Source organism: Peromyscus californicus, unplaced genomic scaffold, assembly GCF_007827085.1.
Source record: "Peromyscus californicus insignis strain IS unplaced genomic scaffold, ASM782708v3 Scaffold_21__1_contigs__length_65335640, whole genome shotgun sequence".
NCBI lineage: Eukaryota > Metazoa > Chordata > Mammalia > Rodentia > Cricetidae > Peromyscus > Peromyscus californicus.
Genome location: NW_026294514.1, coordinates 57,838,379 through 57,861,740, shown reverse-complemented (window position 1 = coordinate 57,861,740; position 23,362 = coordinate 57,838,379). Strand labels below are relative to the sequence as shown.

The window sequence follows — 23,362 nt, the reverse complement described above, 5'->3', positions numbered from 1 at the left end:
CCCTGAGCACCACCAACAGCCCCTGGTCTCACAGTATCCCTCGAGCCCAGACCCCAGTGTTCTGGTATTCCAATACATCGCCTCCACGATCTGCTACTCCTAGGTCCCTGCCTGGTCCGCCCCTATGAGGGAGGCTCCTTTGTGGGTCCTTGCTACTTTCTGTATCCTCTGCTTCTGCCTTGCCCCGAGTGCCCCGCGCGGGGGTCACCCGCGTCTCTGTCCTCCAGCTTTCTCATCGCCACCGTTTCAGCATCTCCATCACCACCCTGCGTTCCTGCGTCCCTGCGTCCCACCTCGTGGTCTCCAGGGTACCCGCAGATCCCAGTGGTCCTGGCTCCGGCCTCCCGCGTGCCCCCCGCGTTCCCAGCCCAGCGCTGCTGACGCCATGACGCCGCGGCGGAGCGAGGGGCGGAGCGGGCAGGCGGGCGAGCGCGCCTCCGAGACCGGTCCCGCAGCAGCTGTGCGCAGCGGCCGATGGACATGGGTACGCAGGGATCGGGGCGCAAGCGGCTCCCCAACCGGGAGCGGCTGACGGCAGAGGACGACGCTCTGAATCAGATCGCGCGCGAGGTGAGCGAGGCTCGGCCACAGCTGTCAGTGTCCCCCGCGGTCCCCAGCCGCCCCCAGCGGTCCCCAGCGGCCCCGCTCTGGGCCGGCCCCGTGGGGCAGAAGCGCTGGGCCCCAGCGTCCATCATGGCCTGCGGACCACTCCGCGCCCGCCACACGCCGGTGGCGCTGCTGCCCTCAGCCACAGCCCCTGGTCCTTGTGGGCCTCTAGTCCCCGGGACTGGCTGAATCGGACCACCAGGGGCTCAAGGTAGCCGGGGTGCCAGTCGAGTGGGGGCCCAGTGTCCCTCATTGTACTGGGAAAGGAGGTTAGGCCGACCCTGCTGACCAGTAGCGGCCCCAGAAGCCACATGGCCTTGCTGAAATGGCCCCAGTTGGTTGGTGACCATTGCCACATAAGGATCAGCTTGTGGGTAACTTCGGGGTGCCGTGTCTAGACCAGCCTGAAAGCAAGCCAGGGTATGTTTGGAGGTTTCATAAAGTTTCCTGGACAGTTCATTACAACAGCAAACCCGTTCTTTAATGAACTTCTCGTGTGGCAAAGGAGGGCGCATGGGTGTGCGTGTCTGCACAAACGCCCCGTTTTTCTCCCACAAAGATGCAACCCTTCAGGCTGCAACAGCATGCGTGACACGTGGAAAGACTTGAGAAAACTGGTGGCAGCCGCTCTGGGGGAGGGGGCCGACTGGTTAAGACGGAGGGTGGACAAAGGAATCAGAGAAATTTCTGTTGCTTTTCTGTTTCCTTTGAGTGTCTTGTGCACATACTAACTTTAAAAAAAAGTCAATGCAGATGAAATCCGGGCTCCTCCCATCTCTTCCGTGCAGGTTATGATGGAGAGTTAGCCTACATATTATTTCCACGTGGAAAAACTTCCCAGCAATTTAGACTGCTGTTATATGGTACCGGTAGTGGCTGGGGTCTGCCCAGGACGGGCTCTTCTGGTTGGTAGTTGTAAATGCCTGACTTCATTTTTACTGGTATGTGGATTCGTGTTTGCAGAACACTGAGTTGAGAAACGATTTTCTCTGTACAAGACAGGAGAGGGCTTTTCAGCAAACTCCTATCCATCCCCTGAATCCTGCCTTCCGAGCTCTATCTTCTGTGAGGCTTTTTGACACTTAGCCCTCCCCCGCACGGTGGGTACCTGGTGCAGCTGGCAGAATGTGCTGAGGCTGCCTGTAGTTGGTTGTCTGTAGAAGGTGCCATCCAGGCGGGCACTATCTTACACCAAGGGTTCATAGAGACAGGTGGATGGTAGGTGATTAACGGTGTTGGTTACAGGACCTTTGGCTGTAATTAATTTCCTGGTCACAACAGTCTCTTACCTGAGTATGTGACCACACAGCAAACAAGTGTCCCTGGGAGAGCCAGAGTGCCCCACAAATCCCGGTGCCTGCAGGACAAAGGAATGAGAAGATTGGGAGTCCCGTCAACCAGTCTCTTATCGGCTGGTTGTTATAAAAATAGATTGGACGCGAGGCTGGGGAATGGTTCTGCCTTCATCCAGGGAGCTGCAGTCAGCAGTTATAAAGACAGGCAGGAGTCAGACCTGAGCTTGCAGACTAGACGGACCACTCTGTACCAGCTGTGCTGGTCTAGAAAAGCCAGCTCCCCAGCCCCCCTCTTAGCCCCATTCTCATCTCTGAAAGAGGGACAGACTCCCTGAGGCTGTGGGAGACGCAAAGGAACAGCAGATAAAGTATATCCAACTAACTCTGGAAATGAGTGCACCCCACCACCACCGCCACATGCCCCAAAGCCCCAGTGAAAGTCAGCCACAGATGTGGCCCGTACCCAGACCTAGTGACAGTCATTGAAAAGATTGCAGGGAGCAGGTGATACTGTCTGCTCTGCAATTAAAGTCTGTTGCCCAACTGTGAAATTAAATCAGAATTCAGATGGCAAATATCTGTTCCCTGAGTTATTGAGCATTCTTATGAACATTAGCCAAATTGTCTCAGGTTTGGTACTTTGCTATTCACTCTTTAATCCATGATCGTGGTATCCAATGCCCTATCCTAAATACACCAGTTAGTGGGGAAACTGGCAAGGATTTGGATCAAAAATGGGTCTGGCAAGATAAGTAGAATTCTCTTGTGATCCCAGCACTGAGGAGGCTAAGCTGGGAGGATACAGAATTGGAGGCCAGTATGGGCTGCATAGCGAGACTCTGTCTCACAGAAGAGAAGGGTGGGTTGGGACCTGTAGGTCCACAATGCCCATAAAAGACACGATCTGATCGGAAAGGGCACGGAAGGGCCTGGAGGTTTGGAATGAGAGAGAATTCCAGCTAGCAGATGGGATCAGAGGCTGCTTCCTAGAGGAAATGGCATTTTGAGCTCTTGAAGGATGTATCTACCAGCCAGATGGTTTGGCTGCCAGGACAAAAACCCTGACCACTTGACCTAGATGAGGGACACATACCAATAGAGTACAAAAATCCTAGGGGAGGCAGGATTCCCCTCCTGCTGGTATTCGTATCTCAACACTATGGGCTCCTGTATGCTGACCCCATCCACAGGTGGAGAGGTGCTGTGTGCAAGTTCACTGGCCTCAGGCTGGACAAAAGGAATCATCCCAAGCTGGCCCCCTGAAATGTGCAATCTCCTCTGCCTGACTCTCTCCAGAGAGCTAGAAACATCTCTTTAGGGAACTTCTGCAGGTCTCTATGGCTCTCCTGCTCCAAATTCCAAGACTACAGATTGCTGGCTTCCATGAAGTCCCTGTGATAAAAGGAGACAGGACTCCCCATGCCTGGCCTGGAGCTGGGGTGGGCCAGCTTGCCCTGAATTTTTTTAAGACATTGTAGAGACCTGAATGGTGGCAGAGTGGTTATGAAAGTGACAAGGGGTGGGTGGCCTTCAAGAAAACAAGCGGAGATTCTGGGTCAAGGTCATCAGAAATCCTGAGCCGTAGGGGCAGGGGACCCACCCAGTGTTCAGTTCTCCTGGGGGTCTGAAGTTCTCTGAGACAGAGGAGAACTTTTAGTGCCCCCTCCACAGCCCGCCTTGTCTTCCCACGTCCACAGGTCCCACCTGGCTCCAACCCAGCAAGCAGACAGGCTGTCATTTAATATGCCTCTGGCCCATCAGCACTGATTGGATCGTCTTTGGGAGGTAGACTTCTAGCATGATGCTGGGGAAAGGGGCCTGCCAGCATTCTTCAGACATTAAGACATGGCCTTCTAGGAGGTTAGGAGTGCCAGATCTCACATCTGGGCAGACGTGCTTCTGAAGTTCTCAGAAGGTAAATCCCAAGGCTGAGTTTCCCCTCTTTCCACGTGGGAGCTTCTGCCAAGGACTTTGGGAGTGCCTAGATTTCCCCTTCAGCACTCTGCCCAAGGCTGTTCAGGGTCCTCTTCAGGCCTTTCCTGCTGCTGTCACAGCAGCTGCCTTCATGAGGTCCGTCTGTTACGAGCTGGTGAAGGCATCTCCTCGGGTGGTGAGTTGGTCCCTTCCTCTGTGGCCCACAAGAGATGCTTTCCTCACTCAGCAGGGCAGGGCAGGAAGCGGGGAGGGGCACTCTAGTCCATAACTGTTCCCGAAGCCTCTTGTCCAAGGAACCCACTTGTAAGTGGATCCCCCTGCCATGTGGTCCAGGAGCATTGAATGTTGAAAGCTCAGAGCCCACCTCCAACTTTACCTTCACTGGGTAAAGCTCCTAATGTGTGGAAGGAGAGGTCCCCCAGCCAGCAGAGTTCCTGGGACAGGGAGCCTGCAGCCATTAGCTCACGTGAGGACAGAGCATGTCACGTTTCCACTCTGCTGACTTCCTGCCGTGGGCTCACAGCAAGATCAGGCTGGTGGTCCTTGTGCATGTGCACCCTGATGAGCCCACACTCCGTCCTGCTTGCCTCTAGGGCTCTTGCAAGAAACCACTAGCAGCCACAGGCCTGCTGCAGGCTCTACTTCTGGGGAACCTGCTGTGAGCACCACATCTGTGTTGGCAAGCCCATTAAGATAACCCTTCCACGTGCTGTCTCCTTACCATCCTTCCAGGTAGGCCTCAGAGCTCAGCCTTCATGAAGCGACCCTGCCTCTGTGTCTTCTCAAGCCTCAAGGCCACTGAGATTGCCATAGGTTGGGGTGTGCTCATGGGTTAGCTCATTTGAGACCTGTTCCCTCCACTACCTACAGCATCAAGCTGACCTGGCTTTCTTGGATTGAGGGATCTGGGAGGAATTCTTACTCCTGGCCTCTGTCACAGTCCCCATGCCCACTGTGACAGCACACTGAGGCCAGCTACTGCCTGGATTTGATGAAGAGAGGAGGAGTGGACAAAGACGAAACGCAGTCCTTTTTGTTACCCAGCCACTTGAGTTGAGCCATTGTCTTTGTAAGACTGGTCAGCTGGTAAGAACCTGATGGACACTGGCTGGCTGTGCCATCCAGGGTGGCTAGTACTGTCAGGAAGTGGTGGTACCCCAACTTCCGTAGGGTGGGGAAGCATATGGCTGTTCATTGTTCAATGTGAAGAACTTCCCCACCTCAAATACTAATGAAGCCACCCTGGGTGGCCTTCCTAAGACAGACACAGATCTGGGGGTTGGACGTCATCTGTGAGGCATTATGAATGGCCAGAACAGGAGTTCCTGGGCCTGTGAGCTTGGCCTGTTGATGTGATTGCCAAAAGATGGAAGAGACTAGAGAGGATTCAGGGCCTCGGCTGGACAGCCTGCTGTCTCTGGTGGCCTCTGGGCCCCACCCACAGCTATTTCTATCAGAGGCAGCTGTCTCTTCCTCCATCTGTGGAGTCTCACTGAGTCCTGGCCCCGTGCTCAGTGTTGGGATTTTACTAGGAAAGGCTGAAGAGACCAGAGTGAATGGTAAAGACCACGGTCCTGGACTGTAATCAAGCTTGTCAACCTAGAAATCCTGTCCAAGTGTGGGGCACAAAAGGAGGAAGGGGGACCGGACCACAGTGAGCCAGCCGTCCTCAGGCGTTTCATCCCATGTGTGCTGAGTCCCATCAGAAGAGCAGAGCATTTGACACCTCATCTAAGACTTCATTGCAGATGACATCCTGCAGTCAGGCCAACTGCCCCTGTCCCTAGGACAGCTGTCCCCAACTGACCTGTGAGCCCTCAGCTTAGCCTGCCATGAGGCAGACACCAGTGTCCTCTGCCTTCCTTGAGCGGCCTTGAGCCTTCCATGACCTCAAGGTATGTGTGCTGTGTGGTTTTCTGTGTCAACCAGACACAAGCCAGAGTCATCAGCGAAGGTGATTCAGTTAAGGAAACGCCTGATAATATCCAACGGTAGGGCATTTTCTCATTTAGTGATCAATGGGAGAGGACCCAGCCATTGTGGGTGGTGCCATCCCTGGGCTGCTGGTCCTGGGTTCTATAACAGGCTGAGCAAGCCATGGGAAGTAAGCCAGTAAGCAGCTCCCCTCCATGGCCTCTGCATCAGCTCCTGCCTCTGGGATCCTGCCCTGTTTGAGTTCCTGTCCTGACTTCCTTCAGTGATGAACAGCAATGTGAAGTATAAGCCAAATAAACCCTTTCCTCCTCAACTAGCTTTTTGGTCATGGTGTTTCATCACAGCAATAGAAACCCTAAGACAGTGTGTGTGTGTGTGTGTGTGTGTGTGTGTGTGTGTGTGTGTGTGTGTGTGTATGTGTGTTGTGTGGTGTGTGTGTGTATGTGTGTGTGTGTTGTGTGTTGTGTGTGTGTGTATGTGTGTTGTGTGTGTATGTGTGTGTGGTGTGTGTGTGGTGTGTGGTGTGTGTGTGTGTGTGTGTGTGTGTGTGTGTGTGTGTGTGTGTGTGTGTATTGGTTTTTCAAGACAGGGTTTCTCTGTGTAGCCCTGACTATTCTGGAACTCTCTCTGTAGACCAGGCTAGCCTCCAACTCACACCACTACCATCCAGCTCAAAGGTGTATTATTAATAGGCTATAAGGTCCAACAAGAGTTCCAGTTTCTAGACTATAAGATATATTTTCATAAATATTACATTGCTACAACCCTGTAAAAGACAAATATTTAAAGGGCCCATAAGTCCCTAATGCCCTGGTGAGTATCATCATTTTCACAGATATTATGCTTATAAATAGATATTCTATTACTAAAATACTCCTTATAAAAAATACTCAGCCAGGCAGTGGTGGTGCATGCCTTTGATCCCAGCACTTGGGAGGCATAGGCATGTGGATTTCTGTCAGCTCAAGGCCAGCCTGGTCTACAAAGTGAGTTCCAGGACAGCCAAGGCTGCACAGAGAAACCCTGCCTTTAAAAAAAATACTCTTTATGGATTTATCAAGTTTAGATGATGTCTGTTGGCTTCCTGGGTTGAAGAATCAGAGGGTATCTGTGGACCCAAGTTAGGCCTCTCTCCATTCCCGCATCTTCATACTGTATTTCCACTGTTGTGGGTTAAATAATATGCTCATTGGTGTAATGACAGGGGTGGTTGAGGGTATGGGCACTAGAGTCAGGTTTTGTAGATGTAACAGTCTTATTAAATAAGAAACACAGAGCCAAATGCAGAGTTAAAAGCCCAAGAGGTCATAGCAGTAGCTAAGAGCTGATACTAAAAAACCTTTCTTACCCTTCGCTGCCGCTGCCGTCCTTCCCCTCAGAAAGAGACCCACTTCCTGTGTATCTGTCTTTTTATTGACTTTCTATTCTGCCTTCTCATTGGTTGTAAACCCAACCACATGACCTCCTCCTTGTCACGGCCTGTCTATACAGACCTCCAGGTCTTCTGTGGTTGGTATTGAGATTAAAGGCGTGTGTCTCCATGCTGGCTGTATCCTTGAACACACAGAGATCTGCCTGTTATGTGATCTGGATTAAAGGTGTGCGCCACCACCGCTATGTTTCTGCTATGGCTTGCTATTAGCTCTGACCCCCAGGCAACTTTATTTATTAACATACAAATAGAATCACATTTCAGTACAAATGAAATAATACCATAAGGTTTCATGGGTTCAAATCTGTCCTCTATTCATGGTCAAAAGCTAATTGCATAAGCATGTGGACCTCCGCATAAGTACAGTGGGGAAATGTTAATAGTCCACTTCCCATGAGGTGGTTATGAGGACAAATGAGGGATGTCATGTAAAGATCTCAGAACAATAGCCAAAGGCCAAAGTTAGTGTTCAGGAAATGCCAGGGAAGGTGACCATTTTGCGTACTACAAATCACTTTGACTGTGGAACCAACTCATACACCTTTCTGTTTTTCCTAGAGTTATTTCTTTTTATTTAAATTGCTCACCTGATCTGTAATTCTTCAAAGACTTAACAGAACTCTTTATGGACCCATTTTGTAATATAATTAGGCAAGTCAGATCATCATGTCACCCCATTTGTTACCCACAACCCATCTAGTCAGGTCTGGGTGCCCCAGGCTTTGCCCACCTCAGCACTTACTCCCTTTTTACAGCTCTGAAGGATCATTTCGCCCTTTTGGGTGGAGGGGTTCAGTCCCTGTTTCCTGGATTGTACATTGTCTTTCTCGGATCAAAATGCGTTTTGCTGGAACACATCCTTCAGTCACTTTCTGAACAAGAGTACCTTTTCCAAATATTTGCACATCTAAAAAAACCTTATTCCACCCTCACGCTTCATTGATAGTTTGGTTCTCTAGAGAAATCTAGGTTAAAAACAAGGTTCTGAAGAATGTCAATGATTTCTCTGTCCTCTGAAGTAGTTCCCAATTGGCACTGTTGATTGAAAAGAGCCCTGTACAGAAAGGGAAGGTGGAGCTCCGTCCTCTGTTGGGGGGAGGCTGCATTTGCTGGCATTCACTTGAAACGCTAACAGAACCACACCAGAGGAGTGTGGGAAGTAGCGCTGGCAGATTTGCCAAGGACATGCTGGTGTTACCTAATAAGTCAGTAAATCAATGTGGAAAAGTAAAATTAAAAATGGATTTCTGCCGTCATCCCAATACCTCTTCCTGTTTTATTCTGGCATCTGGGGCTGTTCTGAGAATGGTAGTGCTGTCCATGGTTTCAATGTTGTAATCTGCTTTTATTCCCTGGATTCCATAGCAGTCACTTTATTCTTGGTATCCTGGACTTTTCCCGTGTGTATTGAGCATGACTAGCTTCGTTCAATCTGGAAATGACTATCCAGAAGTTCTGAGAGGTGACTCTCCAGTTCTGAGAGGTCTGTGGGTATCCCAATGCCGTCAGCTCCCTCCTCTCTTCTAGGCATGCCTGTTGTCTGCACAAACCTTCTTTTTGTTTTTTTTTTCTACCTTTCTGTCTTTTGTTGGATTGTCTGGGAGAGTATTCAGATGAATCTACTCCTACTAAATATACCTGAGCTATATTTAATTTTAATTTCTGGAGGCTTCCCTCCCGCCCCTCACCCTCTTTCTTCTTTGTGATTCTTCCCTTTTGAAACTTGTTTGATTATGCATTTATTTTTATTTATCCGTTTATTTTGAGACAAGGTCTCATGATGTAGCCCTGGCTGACCTGGAACTTGCTGTGCAGATCAGATCTGCCTTGAACTCACAGAGATGTGCCTGCCTCTGCCTCTCATGGTGTGTGCCACCGTGCTTGCATCACATTTATTTTCTGTGCGTGTGCATGCCACAGCGCACAGGTGGAGGTCAAAGGCTAACTTGTCAGAGTCGGTTCTCGCCTTCCACCATGTGATTCCAGGGATGAAACGCAGGTTGTCTGTCTTGGAGCAAGTGTCTTTACCCACTGAGCCATCTGGCCAGCCCTCTTTTTCTTTTTAATCTCTGTCTCTGTCTCTGTCCCTCCTCCTCCTCCTCCTCCTCCTCCTCCTCCACACACACACAGCACCTCACTATGTAGTCTAGGCTGGTCTTGAACCCACTATCCTCCTACAAAGCAGACAAATTACTCATTACTTTGTCTTTCCCAAGAGAAAAAATAAAATGCCAAATTGAATGAGAGATCAGAGCTTTTTAAAAAAACAAAACAAAGACCTAAGACTTTGAGCTGGATCTAGGGACACATGTGGACCTTGAAAAGCAGAAGCAGGAGGACTGCTACAAGTTCAAGGCCAGCTTGGGTTGCATAGCAAGTAACAGGATGGCCATGGCTATCTAGCAAGTCCTTGTCTCAGAGAGAGAGAGAGAGAGAGAGAGAGAGAGAGAGAGAGAGAGAGAGAGAGAGAGAGAGGAGGGAAGGAGGGAGGAAAGGAAAGGAAAGGAAAGGAAAGGAAAGGAAAGGAAAGGAGAGAAAAAACCTAACAAGACAAAAGATTTCTCTGACTTCAGTCATGAAGAATCTTTAATTCATCCATTGGTGTGTCGAGCTCCCTAGGACCCGAGATACACCTTACATAAACAAGCACCTGGAGAGTTGGGTCGGCAGAATGTGATCTGGTCTGGCCGTGGGTGAACTCTCAGGTCAGCGGCCTGTGAGAGCCAGGAACAGTCAGCATTGCACTGGAGCTCTGTCAGGATTTCCACTCCCTTCTTGGTGTGATCCACATGGCAGCTCTGACACTGTTACTATAGAACAACCCAGGGGCTCACACATTGTCCCTTCTGCTTTTCACCCCTACCCATGCTGCACCGCTGCCCATGCTGCACCCCTGCCCATGCTGCACCCCTACCCATGCTGCACCGCTGCCCATGCTGCACCACTGCCCATGCTGCACCACTGCCCATGCTACACAATACCCATGCTGCACCGCTGCCCATGCTGCACCCCTACCCATGCTGCACCATACCCATGCTGCACCGCTGCCCATGCTGCACAATACCCATGCTGCACCACTGCCCATGCTGCACCATACCCATGATGCACCGCTGCCCATGCTGCACCACTGCCCATGCTGCACCATACCCATGCTGTACTTCTGCCCATGCTGCACCATACCCATGCTGTACTGCTGCCCATGCTGCACCACTGCCCATGCTGCACCATACCCATGCTGCACCGCTGCCCATGCTGCACCACTGCCCATGCTTCACCATACCCATGCTTCACCGCTGCCCATGCTGCACCATACCCATGCTTCACAACTGCCCATGCTGCACCATACCCATGCTGCACCGCTGCCCATGCTGCACCATACCCATGCTTCATCACTGCCCATGCTGCACCATACCCATGCTTCACCGCTGCCCATGTTGCACCATACCCATGCTGCACCGCTGCCCATGCTGCACCACTACCCTTATCCTTGATTTCTTTATTCTTTTTTGTTTTTGTTTTTTTGAGACAGGGTTTCTCTGTGTAGCCTGGCTGTCCTGGAACTCACTCTGTAGACCAGGCTGGCCTCAAACTCACAGAGATCTACCTGCCTCTGCCTCCCAAGTGCTGGGACTAAAGATGTGCACCACCACCACCCAGCTATTTCATTTATTCTTACTTCCCACCTTCTTCTATGGCATCCCTCAGACATCTGGAAAGACATGGGGACATCCACACTGACATGCACCATACCCATGACATGGCTTCCCATGTAGACTGAGTAGGGAACATGGCCATCCCGTATACCCTGAGATACTTCTCACTGCCTCTGGAACATCAGCTCTCTCTCTCTCTCTCTCTCTCTCTCTCTCTCTCTCTCTCTCTCTCTCTCTCTCTCTCTCGGCACCCTGGCCTGTGGGACATCTGTTGTGATGGGAATTGGGAATTGTCTGTGTCTCTGCAAGGTATCATACGAGCCACTGTCCTCGGTCACTGTTGAGCAATGGTAGGTAGTATGGCCGTGCAACTGAGGACCTTCATTCTCAATTGTTTTAGAACTAATCCAAGTAGCTACATAGCCAGCAGCCACTGTGTTGTCATAGGTCATAGCCCTGGAGCAATGATTTATCCTTTAAGGAACTATATTATTATTTTTTTAAAATTTATTTATTATGTGTACAGTGTTCTGTTTGCATGTATCCCTGCAGGCCAGAAGAGGGCACCAGATATCACTACAGATGGCTGTGAGCCACCATGTGGTTGCTGGGAATTGAACTCAGGACCTCTGGAGGAGCAGCCAGTGCTCTTAACCTCTGAGACATCTCTCCAGCCCCCAAGGAACTATATTATGATAGGCATAGCCCATCATTTGGAATCCCAGTTGAGTTTTCTCAAGCCACATATCACTCATGGTCTGGCATAGAAGCGGAGGGAGATGGAGATGCAGGCAGGAGAGGTAGCCTGCGGTGGGTCTCTGCCTGAAGCACGCTTGTGGAGAGGGCACAGTCTTCACCCCTTCCCTTTGTCTGTGAGAGAGGAATGGTACTGACAGGGCAGTTGTGGGAATGTGGTCGAGTGTGTCGTGTGGCATTTAGCAGGAACTACTGAAAGGACAGTGGACATTTCCTGCCTGCAAGGAGCTTGAGGAGATAATCAGGAGGCCTTGGTGCTTTGAATCCAATTGGGATGTAGCCAGGGATCCAGGGTCAGGGCTGAAACTTCCTCCTGAGTGAAGGGATAGGGTGGGGTGAGGAGAGAGAGGACAGAGAGGAAGGATGAGAGAGAAATGACTGGGAAGATAACCTCGGACCGGAAGAGAGACGCAGGTGGCACAAAGGACTGGTTAAAGGAACTCACTGTGAAAATGCTAATGGCTGTGGCCTTGTTTGCTTGTGATGGAGTCTCACTATGTCACCCAGGCTGACCTTGAACTCAAGATCCTCTAGCTTTGCTGGGGGGCAGTGGCGCAGGCCTTTAATCCCAGCATTCCAGAGGCAGGAGCAGGCAGATAGAACCCTGTGAGTTCAAGGCCAACCTGGTCTACAGAGTGAGTTCCAGGACATGCTTCAAAGCTACACAGAGAAAACCTGTCTCAGAAAAAACAAACCAACAAAAAAAGATTCTCTAGCTTCAGAATGCTAGGACGACAGGCATGCACCACTGCATCTGGCTTCTTGGCTATGGTTTAACTGTGTGTGTGTGTGTGTGTGTGTGTGTGTGTGTGTGTGTGTGTGTGTGTCCTCGCATGCCTGTGGGCTTTCCTGGCTCAAAGTATGGGAGCTGGAGGCTGCTATGGTTGGATATGAACTGTACCCCTGAAAAGGGGGCTGATATATTGAAGGGGTTGGTCCTTGGTTGATGGTGGTACTTTGGGAGGTTCTAGAAGCTTTAGGAGGTGGTACCTAGCTGAAGGAAATAGACCAATGGGATGTGTCTCTGAAGGCTGTATTTAGTCTGAAGGTCTTCCTCTCTTTCATTCTGTGTTAGCTGCCTGCCATGAGGTAGGAAGCTTTGGCCACAAGCTCCCACCACCATAGTGTTCTGTCTCACCGTGACCCAGAGTCAACAGAGCCAAGGCCCATGGACTGACTCCCCTGAAATAGTCCTCATTCCCTTAGGTTGTTTGTGTCAGGCATTTCATCTTAGTGACGAAAGGCCCACTGATGCTGTTCTTTGCACAAAAGACCCCCTGTATCCAGTATCACTTTTGTTTCTTGGTCCTCAATTCAAGTCGGCAAGAGGATGCACTCCGGCTTCCTTAGTACTCCATCCTTGCGTAGCCTAGGTGAGTGCCTGTCTTGGGTGACTTCCTGAAGACCTGGCCCCTGCAGGCCAGGCTCGTTCACAACTGTTTATCTTTGGGCTTACCTGACCTCTGAGAAGCTACCGAATTACCTCCCTATTTTTAACCCATGCCTCCAGCCGCCAGAGTGGTTGCCACATGGGTTGAGATGAGGTGATGGCCTTCCAACTCATTTCTGTTTTCAGTGTCTTCTTTCATACTTTGGTTTTAGGTTGGGGTTCCTCAGCCTCGATGCTGTCAGCTTGGGGGACCAGATACCTCTTGTGGTGGCTTTTGTATGTACCATAGAAGGCTCAACAAGATCCCTAGTTTCTGATCAGCAGATGCCAATAACTCCCACCTCTTTGGTGGTGGTGACATGGGAACATGTTTCCAGACATTGTCAGATGGCTCCTGGGGAGAACACTGATTTAGGAATTGCCTCCCCCTCTGCTGAGTCTGTGCCTTGAGCTCAGAACCACTGGCCTCTGCTATGGAAGCCTAGACATCATTCCACTCTACCGTCAGGGTGCGTGGCTGTTCTGTGGGGCAGGCAGAAAGTCTAGCCTGTTTTTTTATTTCCTCCATCAGACCTGGAAAGCTGTAGAGAGGGGACTGTCACCTCAGCGGGGTGGGTGGGGGGCAGTTCTAGAAGTCAGCTGCTGATTCTGGAAGTAGAGGCCTCTGCTGCAAATTTAATGGCACTTGCCTGTGTTCCAGAAGTGTGGTGGCATTTGTCTGTGGGGGGCTGCTATAGCAATACATCACAGGCTGCATAACAGTGCGGGGATGCTGGCTGCTTACAGTCCTGGGTGCTACAAGTTCAAGATCAAGGCATATTCAGGTACAACCTCGGTCTGCTTTGTCAATGGCCCACTTGAAATCCAGCTAACGCTTCAGAAGGAAAATGGGACACTTCCCAACTCAGTGTGGCATGTGAGGGTGGGGCTGGAGTCCCACCAGTACTCCACCCAGATTAGCAGGGCACAGATATTGGACAACAAGTGATCAATGACATCCACCTTTCCACAGGATTAAAATTATCGCCATACTTCCCACAAAGCCACACAGCTAAGCTTCTTAAAATAGACGTTGGGTCACTGTCTCGCCCAGGATCCCCTCCATCACCCTTGAGTCCCTGCAGCTCCCATCTTGGCGCCTCCCTTACGTCTCCACTATTCCCAGAACGTGCTGTGCAGCCTCCACCCCTTCTCTCTCTTAGCCAAGAAAGGACTGTGCACACAGCACTGGCTGGCTGAGGGCTCCCCCTTCCTCTACCCAGGGCCTTCCGTTCCCTTAGCCAGTGGGACATGAGTCACCCTGGGCTGCTGAAGGGGACAGGAATGCCTCGTTAATGCTCTAGCGCAGTGGTTCTCAACCTTCCTCATGCTGGGACCCTTCAATACAGTTCCTCATGCTGTGCTGACCCCCAACCATAAAATGATTTTTGTTGCTACTGCATAACTGTAATTTTGCTGCTGTTATGAGTTGTAATGTAAATATCTGTGTTTTCCTATGGTCTTAGGTGACTCCCGTGAAAGGGTTGCTTGAGCCTCCCCCAGAGGGCCATGACCCACAGGTTGAGAACTGCTGCTCTGGTGCGTTTGCCTCCGTCACTTCTACCTCTTGCTCCTGTTTTCAGGTGTGAATTGTGAGTGAAGCACACTCCACCGTCTCTCTCAGTAACCCAGCGTTGGTACTCACCTGTGGTGTGAAGCTGACTGGGCCTCTGTGCTTGGATTTTGTTTCTGTTTTAGTTTCTTTTTCTTAGCTAAATATCTTTTCCGGGTTTCCTTCCATGGAGGAGGAGGGCTAATTAACGCTACTGAGTCCTGTGGGGAGAGGGAGGAGGCCCACAGCCCAGCGGCTAGCCCTCTGATAGCAGTTTCTAAGACGTGTGTTCCTCAGGAGCAAAGCGGAACAGGCCGCAGCCCTCACAGTGGTCACTCTGCACCCCATGTGGTTTTTACTCTGCTCTTTGAAGTTTGAAGCCATTTTAGGTGAAGCCCACCTTCCCCCTAGGTGGACTCGTTATCCCTCATCTTCAAGAGCTGATGCTTTCTCTCTAGGCCCCCACAGGGTCCCGTTGTGATGCCTTTATCTCAGCGTGTGAATGGAGCCGAGCTCTGCTGCCAGCAATGTCTGTGTCATGGATCTCTGACTACTTGGAGGCCTCAGGGTCTGGTGTCTGTGTCATGGATCTCTGACTACTTGGAGGCCTCAGGGTCTGGTGTCTGTGTCATGGATCTCTGACTACTTGGAGGCCTCAGGGTCTGGTGTCTGCATCATGGATCTCTGACTACTTGAAGGCCTTGGGGTCTGGTGTCTGTGTCATGGATCTCTGACTACTTGGAGGCCTCGGGGTCTGGTGTCTGTGTCATGGATCTCTGACTACTTGAAGGCCTTGGGGTCTGGTGTCTGCATCATGGATCTCTGACTACCTGGAGGCCTCAGGGTCTGGTGTCTGTAGGTGGAAGGCAGGAGCCATTAGGAGGGCTTATGGTTGATGTGCGTCCACAGCCCAGGTCTGTCTCACTCAGCGTACGCCGCCCCTTCCGCCCTCACCCACTAGCTCTTCTCCTTTGAGGTCTCTGGTCCATGGCACTTCTTTGGGGAACCTCATGACCTGCCCATCTCCCACCTAGCCTAAGATGTGTCCCTTTCCCAGGCACCTCTCCTTGTCACGCTGCTCAGTGGGCTGTTATCTCCTCTCCCCCTCCCCCCCATCACCACCCTACACCGAGTCTTCCAGGCTGCCCAGTCCTGTGACTGGTGGACCTCATGCTGCCATAGTACAGGAGGAGGGAGGAGGGCAGGTCAAAGGGTAACCATGACTTCCTGTTTGGTTTGTGGACACACACACACACACACACACACACACACACACACACACACATACACACACACACATATAGGGAGTATAGTGTAACCAAGGCAGGTTACAAACCTGTCAAAGTCCGTGTGCTGGTGGATGGAGTAGCTTTTATGGATAGCCCATTCTTTATCCTCTTGGCTCCTCAGTTCTCAGCGTGCTCAGAAAGTGCAGCCTCTCTGCCCTCTAGCCTCCTCAGAGTTCACCAGCAAAGGGCCAGCCACCCCAGAGACCACAGCTGTCCCTGTGGCCAAGGCTTTGAACTGTTCTCACTGGGAGAACTTTTTCCCCTAATTTCCCAGCCCAGAAGCATCCTCTAAGAGGTTCCCTGAGTCATTCTGAGTCTTTCTCGGAGGGTACAGCCTTGACCATCAACACTGGGCTCTGCAGTTCCCACATACCAGCTTTGCCATCTCTGATGAAGCCACAGGGTCCCTGAGCCCCAGTGCGCCCACCTGAGGGATGGAAGCCATGATAAAATCGTGGTACGTACGAGTGATGTGGATGTCATTCCTGGGGTGAGCTTGCTGTCAATGCACACATGCTCAGCGGGGCAGATCTCCTTTCACATCCTCAGAAGCTTCACAGGACATCATGCCAACCACAAATGTGTGTGCAATTCTCACCTGTCTGTCACCTGTGCTTAAAGAGGTAGAGGCCTGACTCCTGCGCAGCCAGATGTTTCTCTGGGTCTGCCTTGCCTAGCAGTCTGGATGAATCTCTCCCACCTGGACCACAGCCGCTTATAAAATAATCACTTAGGCCAGGTGGTGGTGGAGCATGCCTTTAATCCCTGTACTCGGGAGGCAGAGGCAGGCGGATCTCTGTGAGTTCAAGGCCAGCCTGGTCTACAGAGTGAGATCCAGGACAGGTACCAAAACTACACAGAGAAACCCTGTCTTGAAAAACCAAACAAACATTTCTCAGAGGCTTATATTAATTACAAACTGTATGGCCTATAGGTCAGGCTTCTTGCTAGCTAGCTCTTATAGCTTAATTCAACCCATTACTATTAATCTATATGTTGCCACATGGCCATGGCTTTCCCTATCTACAGGCATCTTGCTCCTTCATGGTGGGCTGGCGTCTCCTCCCGACTCTCCTTTCTTCTCTTCACTGTCCAGTTTGAATGTACCTTCTAACCTTATTCTGCCTCACCATTGGCCAAACAACTTTGTCAACTAATCAGAGCAACACATGATCACAGTGTACAGAAAGACATCCCACAGCACTCCTGCCCCCCAGCTCATAACTCTTCTCAAGACTAGCTCCAGGCTCCTAGATCCCCTTGAGACTCCAGGCTCCAGCATCCAGGTTCTCCCCCAGGCTCCAACATCCAGGTTCTCCCCTAGGCTCCAGCATCTAGATTCTCCCCCAGGCTCCAGCATCCAGGTTCTCCCCCAGGCTCCAGCATCCAGGTTCTCCCTCAGGCTCCAGCATCCAGGTTCTTCCCCAGGCTCCAGCATCCAGATTCTCCCCTAGGCTCCAGCATCTAGGTTCTCCCCCAGGCTCCAACATCCAGGTTCTCCCCCAGGCTCCAGCATCTAGATTCTCCCCCAGGCTCCAGTATCCAGGTTCTCCCTCAGGCTCCACAGCACCCAAAGTTCTACTCTAGGGCCCAGACCCACTACCTCAGGTTCTAAGCACCAGGTTCTGCTCTAGAATCTAGACTCCTTGTTCCCTTCAAGACTCCAGGCTCTAGGTTTCAGGTTCTACTTCAGCCTTTCCTCCAGGCTCCTAGTCACCTAAAGACTCCAGACTCCAGGCTATCTGATTGGGTTAGGAAAAGGCATCTTGGAGGTGGGTTACTGGCCACTTATTTGCCTCTCAGAATTCATGTGGCCCCCAAAGGGAACACATTTGGGCTAACACACATCAGCCCTAAAGGGCCCCCAAAGGTTCCAGGCTCATCTATGACTGTTGCTGGACATGGGGACATGGGCAGCATGTTCGTTGGCTCTGGAGGCTACATTGGGTTTTTTTGGTTTTTTGTTTTGTTTTTTTTTGTTTGTTTGTTTTGGGTGTTTTGTTTTATTTTGTTTTGTTTTTGAAAAAAGATCTATCCCTGGCTGTCCTGGAACTCATCTACATGAGGCTGGCTTTGAACTCCCAGAGATTCCCCTGCCTCAGCCTCTTGAGTGTTGGAACTACAGGTTTGCACCACCGTGCTCAGCTTGCATTGCTCTTTACAAAGCACACTCTAGGCCTCTTTCACAATGCTGTTGTTTTCCCCTATAGCCAAAGAGCCAGCACAGGATGTCCCTCAGGAAGGTAAAGGGCTAGCTGGAAGTGTGGTAGGAAGCACCAAAGTCATGTACAGATAGCCTAACTATGGCCTTCTCTAGCCTTGGAGGCCCTGGTCCATTCAGGTCCATGTGGAGATAGAGAAGAAATTGGAGTTACCATCACCATGACGACCACAGATGCCCAGGAGCATCAAGGTTATACGAGATTGTCAGTTAGGCTGGAAGGGCTGTCCCTAGCCCACTCAGGCTTCCATGGAATGTCGCCCACTTTCAATGTCATCTGGTAGGAGGACCTGTTCTCCTGTGTAGCTGCCCAGTCTATAGCATATGAGGAGGAAGAAAGCATGAGCCTTGTGTTACATATGAGAGCCACAGGGTCCTGCCCCACACAAAGCAGGACCTAACACACAGGTGCATCTCTCTCCCTCCCTCCATCCTTCCTCCCCCCTCCCTCTCTCCCTCCCTCCCTATTCTCTTGTATTATATAGATGTAAATTGCAGATCAAAATCACATATTCCTCACGGGATGAAGCTGCAAGCATGTCTCCTAGATGGTCCCACCCCTCAGATGTGGCTGCCACAAGACATCTCTGTAACAGTGGCTGAAAGTTGCTTAGTCCAATTCTGAGAAAGCAAAGCATGTTGCTACGGAGCCTGGAGACTTGGCTTCCACTTCCAACCCTGTGGTCCTCAAAGTGTGGCCTCCAGACACAGGGTCTCCCTCACCTAGAAGCAGCTAGAAATGCTGGATCCAGAGCCCTGGGTGGGGTCTTGCCTGTGCACCTGTCGATGTGGGGAGCCCTAGCCATCAGGACTGTCTGCTTGGGATGATGGAGGCCTGGCATCATCCTGCATCTCCTTTGAACAGTGCAGCCTCTTGCTCGGCAATGCATTCCATTGTGATTTTTGCTTTGACCATAAACCCAAAGGCTGCCAAAAGCTGCCTGCTGAGGAACTGCCCCATCACAGCCCCTTTCTAAGGCAGAGCCAGGTGGTGGCCCTCACTGTGGGGTGTCTTTTAGCACACAGCAGATGCTGAGTTCCAGTCTGAGCAGTGAGGGAAATGATTGCCTGAATGAGTAAGTGGACGTAGCTTTACTTCCAGGTAACATGTGAAGGATCTACTTCTTTTATTTTTTCTTTTCTTTCTATTTTTCCCTCTTCTTTTTGTCTTTTTGAGATGAGGTTTCTCTGTGTAGCAGCCCTGACTATCCTGGAACTCACTTTGTAAATCAGGCTGGCCTCGAACTCACAGAGATCCATCTGCCTCTGCCTCCCGAGTGCTGGGATGAAAGGCGAGGACCAGGTGTGTATCCTTTATATATAGCTGAAAATTCACCAAGTGCCCAAGGGTAGCAGGAATCAAGCTGTGTTGCTTCTCTGGGCCTGTGCTTTGGTCCACTGCACTTTGGCAGGCGGTTTGTGGCCTCATCCCCTTTCCATGAGATTGGACAGAGAAGGGACAGTTGCAGCAAGACACTAAACCCTTTTCCTGCCCACTCCTGCGACTCTTCCTGGTGTCCCGTTTCCACAGCTTCCTCCCTGGCACTACCCCACTGGCTTTCTTCTAATGCTGCACATGGGGAAAAAAAGAAATCTTTCCAGCAGTCCAGGGGAGGGGCCTGTGACCTCACTGGGGGCGGCGTGGGCGATCGGGTTCCTTTGCACACTGCCAGTGTACTGAGATCCCACACCCTAAAAAGGCATTCATTGTGTCCAGGAAGGCTCGGCCCTCCGATGGTGGCGCTCACCCAGGGGCTGAAGTCATTTGGATCCTGTGTAGAACATTCTCCTGTGTGGCTGCCCTGCTGGGGCGAAGCACTTGAATTGCAGGAATTTCAATGTATTAATAGGCCCTGCCAGGTGCAATAAATAGCTGCCTTTCCCCGACCTTCACCTCCAACGGTGCTGCACTTCTCAGAAGCCCTGTGCGCCCCTGGAGTAACAGAACACACATGGGCGAGGCTTCTCCTGAGCTGGGGGCAGGCAGCTGGGGGCTGGGGCCCTCAGACACAAACCAAAAATGAATGAACTGCTGAAGATGTGCCTCAGGAAAGCAGAAAGTCACTCAGGCTAATCTCTTTCTTTCCCCCACAGTGCTGGGTAGGGATGGAACCCTGGACCTCTTGGCACAAGAGACAAGAGTTCTGTCCTCAAGACCTAGCCTCGATCCCAGCTTGGTCTTTAAGACAAAGCATGACCTGTTTTTGACAAGATGGGTTTCTTCTCCTTCCCCTTCCCCTTCCCCTTCCCCTTCTTCTTCTTCCTCCTCCTCCTCCTTCTCCTCCTCCTTCTCCTTTTTCCTCTTCCTCTTCCTCTCCTTCTTCTCCTTCTCCTCCTCCTCCTTCTTCTTCACTGTTCTAGTTCCCTTTTTATCAGTGATCAAACACTGAATAAGCAAAGAAGGAAAGGTGTATGCTGATTTACAGTCTCAAAGGATTCAGTCTATAGTCAGCTGGCTCCACGGCTTCTCAGCCTGTGACAAGGCAGACCCCATAATGGAAAGGCATGGTAGAGGGACTCTGCCCCACTCATCACAGGCAGGAAACAGGGGCCAGGAGAAGCAGGGGCCAGGGATAAGGTGTACCCTTTCAGGGCACCCCTTCCTATGACCTACGTCTTCCAAGTAGGTTCCACCTCCTACTGCTCATCCCCTCCCAAGAATGCCATCAAGTTATAAATCCAGGGCTGGGGAGATGGTTGAGTCAGTAAAGTGCCATGCAAATGCGGGGCTCCCCCACTGTCAAGGTAGTGCCCCTCTCCCAACTCTGTTTACTGGAAGCGGGTTCCCCACCCAGTGTCCATGCTGGAAAGAGGATGTAGGCTCACATCTTAGTGGTGTGCTTAGTAAGCTTAAAGAGCAATCCTGGAGGCTGTGCCAATGGCCTGTGTCACCCTAAAGTGTTTGCCAGTGAATCTGTAATTGCTTTTATTCACTTTTCTCAGTGTTGGGAATTGAACTTACTTATACATGGTAGGAAAGCGCTCTGCCACTGAGCTATATCCCAGCCCTCATTTACTTATTTTTGAGACAAGAACTGGCTGCTATGGGGTCCAGACTGCCCTCCAACCTGCAGTCACCCCTTGTCTCTACCTCCTAAGGGCTGAGATGACAGATATGCATCACTGTGCTCAGTAGCAGGTAATTCTGTGTTGCTTTTCTTTTCCCTTAGTGTCAGTGGCAAAAGTGGGTTATCTGGTGTCACCAAAGAGCTTAAGAGGGAGTTGTGGGAAGCCCTGGAAGGCCACTTCTGGACCTGGCTCTCAGCCCTGACCGTGTATCCTCAATCCTCCCAGCTGGGCTGTGAATGGGCCTCTGGGTCTCGCCAGCTCCTTGCAGGCCTCTGCTTACCACTGTGATCATGGATTCTGAGACTCCTTCCTGCCCACACTGTTCCTTGCTCCCCCAACCTGACCCCCAGCCCACAGCAGGGAAGAGAGAGCTCCCAGCAGCTCCGTGCTCTGGCTTCTGCCTCTGCAATAACAGAGAACTCCGCTTCCCAACACGCAGACGCAGGAATGCTGCCCTGACGGGTCATCCTGCTGACATCATCTTCTTCAAGGGCTGGGAGTGGGTCACTGTTTGAATGAAGGTCATCTGTGCTGACTGGAAACAATGACAACTGTCATGACCTTCCCTCATTATCACTGTGTAATCTGCTCATTTACTCACCCAGCCTGAGATGATGGAACGTTCAGGTTTCAAAAGCACAAGTGTGCCATCAAAGTGACTCTCGGCTGGCTTTCCCGTTGGCAGTGCTGGGGATAAACTCAGGGCTGCCTATGCCAAGCAAGCGCTCGCCTCAGATTCTTACCCCAGCATCCCTGACTGGTGGTGGTGGCACATGCCTTTAATCCCAGCACTTGGGAGGCAGAGGTGGGTGGATCTCTGAGTTTGAGACCAGCCTGGTCTACAGAGCAAGTTCTAGGACAGCCAAGGCTACACAGAGAAGCCCTGTCTCGGAAAAAAAAAAAAGGAAAGGAAAGGAAAAGACAGAAAAGAAAGAAAGAAAGAAAGAAAGAAAGAAAGAAAGAAAGAAAGAAAGAAAGAAAGAAAGAAAGAAAGAAAGAAAGAAAGAAAGGAGAGAAAAAAAAGAAGAAAAGGAAGGAGGGAGGGAAGGAAGAAAGGAAGGGAGGGAGGGAGGGAGGGAGGGAGGGAGGGAGGGAAGGAAAACAGCTCTAAAAGCAGAGAATGAACACCTTTGTAAGCCACAGCTCATTTGGCCAGGGATCTAAACTGCCATTTGGTGGACACTTTAAAAAAAATTGTTTCTTGCTTCTTGCTTTTAAAATGAGTAAAGATAGCATAGTATGGTGGCTCATACTTGTAATCTCAGCAAGAGGATTGCTGCTGAATTTGAGGCCAGCCTGGGCTTTCTAGTAAGTTCCTTGTGAATGTGGGTTACAGAGTGAGACTGTCTTCAGAGCAAAACAAATAAAAGCAGAGCCAGTGAAATCGCTCAGTGGGTAGAGAAAGGCACCCACCACTCAACCATCTGAGTTTGATCCCCAGGACCCCACATGATGGAAGAAAGGAGTAGACTCTTACAGGTTGTCCTCCGACCTCCACATATACCCCCTTACAAGCAAACAGACAAATAAATAAACAGATGTAATTTTGTAAAGGGCTGGCAAGATGGCTCGGTGGGTAAAGGCACTTGCTGCCAAACCTAACTACCTGGGTTCAATTCCCAGGACCTGCATGGTAGAAGGAGAGGACCAACTCCAAGTTGTCCTCGGATTTCCACAGGCATGCTCTGGTATGTGCATGCTCTCATGTGCACTGACACCCATGTGCATGCACATGCACACACAAAAAAAAATGTTGAAAAAAGTTAAAAATGTAAACAGTGAATAAAGACTTTAAGGGAAAGTTTTGTGAAAAGGAGGGAAAATGGAGCTTTTCCTAAATAATGGTGAGCAGTGGATGAGAGAGAGCCAAGACAATGTGGAGAGGCCTCTTAGAGCACACACTGGATGGCAGAGACTGCACTTCTCTCCCTGTAAAATGCTCCAGGGACCTACTAGGATCCAAGAGTGCTCAGAATGGAGCCCCTAGTGCCAGCCCTGGGCCTCGCTCATTGGAGACCCTTCCCTTTCTCTCAGCTCTGCTCCCCTGGAGAGACCCCAGAAGATAACAAAGCAGAGGGCAAAGCAGTTGTGTCTACTGGATGGGGGGGATACATGCTTATCTACTGAGGGGGGGACAGGTGCTTATCTACTGAGTGGGGGATATATGCTTATCTACTGGGGGGGCATGTG

At 50.9% G+C, this 23,362-nt stretch overlaps 1 protein-coding gene across 15 annotated transcripts in view; it reads left to right on the top strand.

The window, feature by feature from the left end:
* Positions 1-382: 382 nt before the first annotated feature.
* Positions 383-23,362, top strand: part of Lrrfip1 (LRR binding FLII interacting protein 1) — a 134,294-nt gene continuing 111,314 nt past the window's right edge. For 4 of the 15 annotated variants that reach the window (XM_052750422.1, XM_052750428.1, XM_052750425.1 and 1 more), the window contains exon 1: positions 393-570. In XM_052750422.1, the coding sequence (XP_052606382.1) occupies positions 475-570 (96 nt within the window). In that variant the 5' untranslated portion in view covers positions 393-474. Of the gene's footprint in view, positions 571-23,362 lie in introns of all 15 variants that reach the window. The other 11 variants (XM_052750431.1, XM_052750430.1, XM_052750429.1 and 8 more) reach the window with 7 other exon arrangements.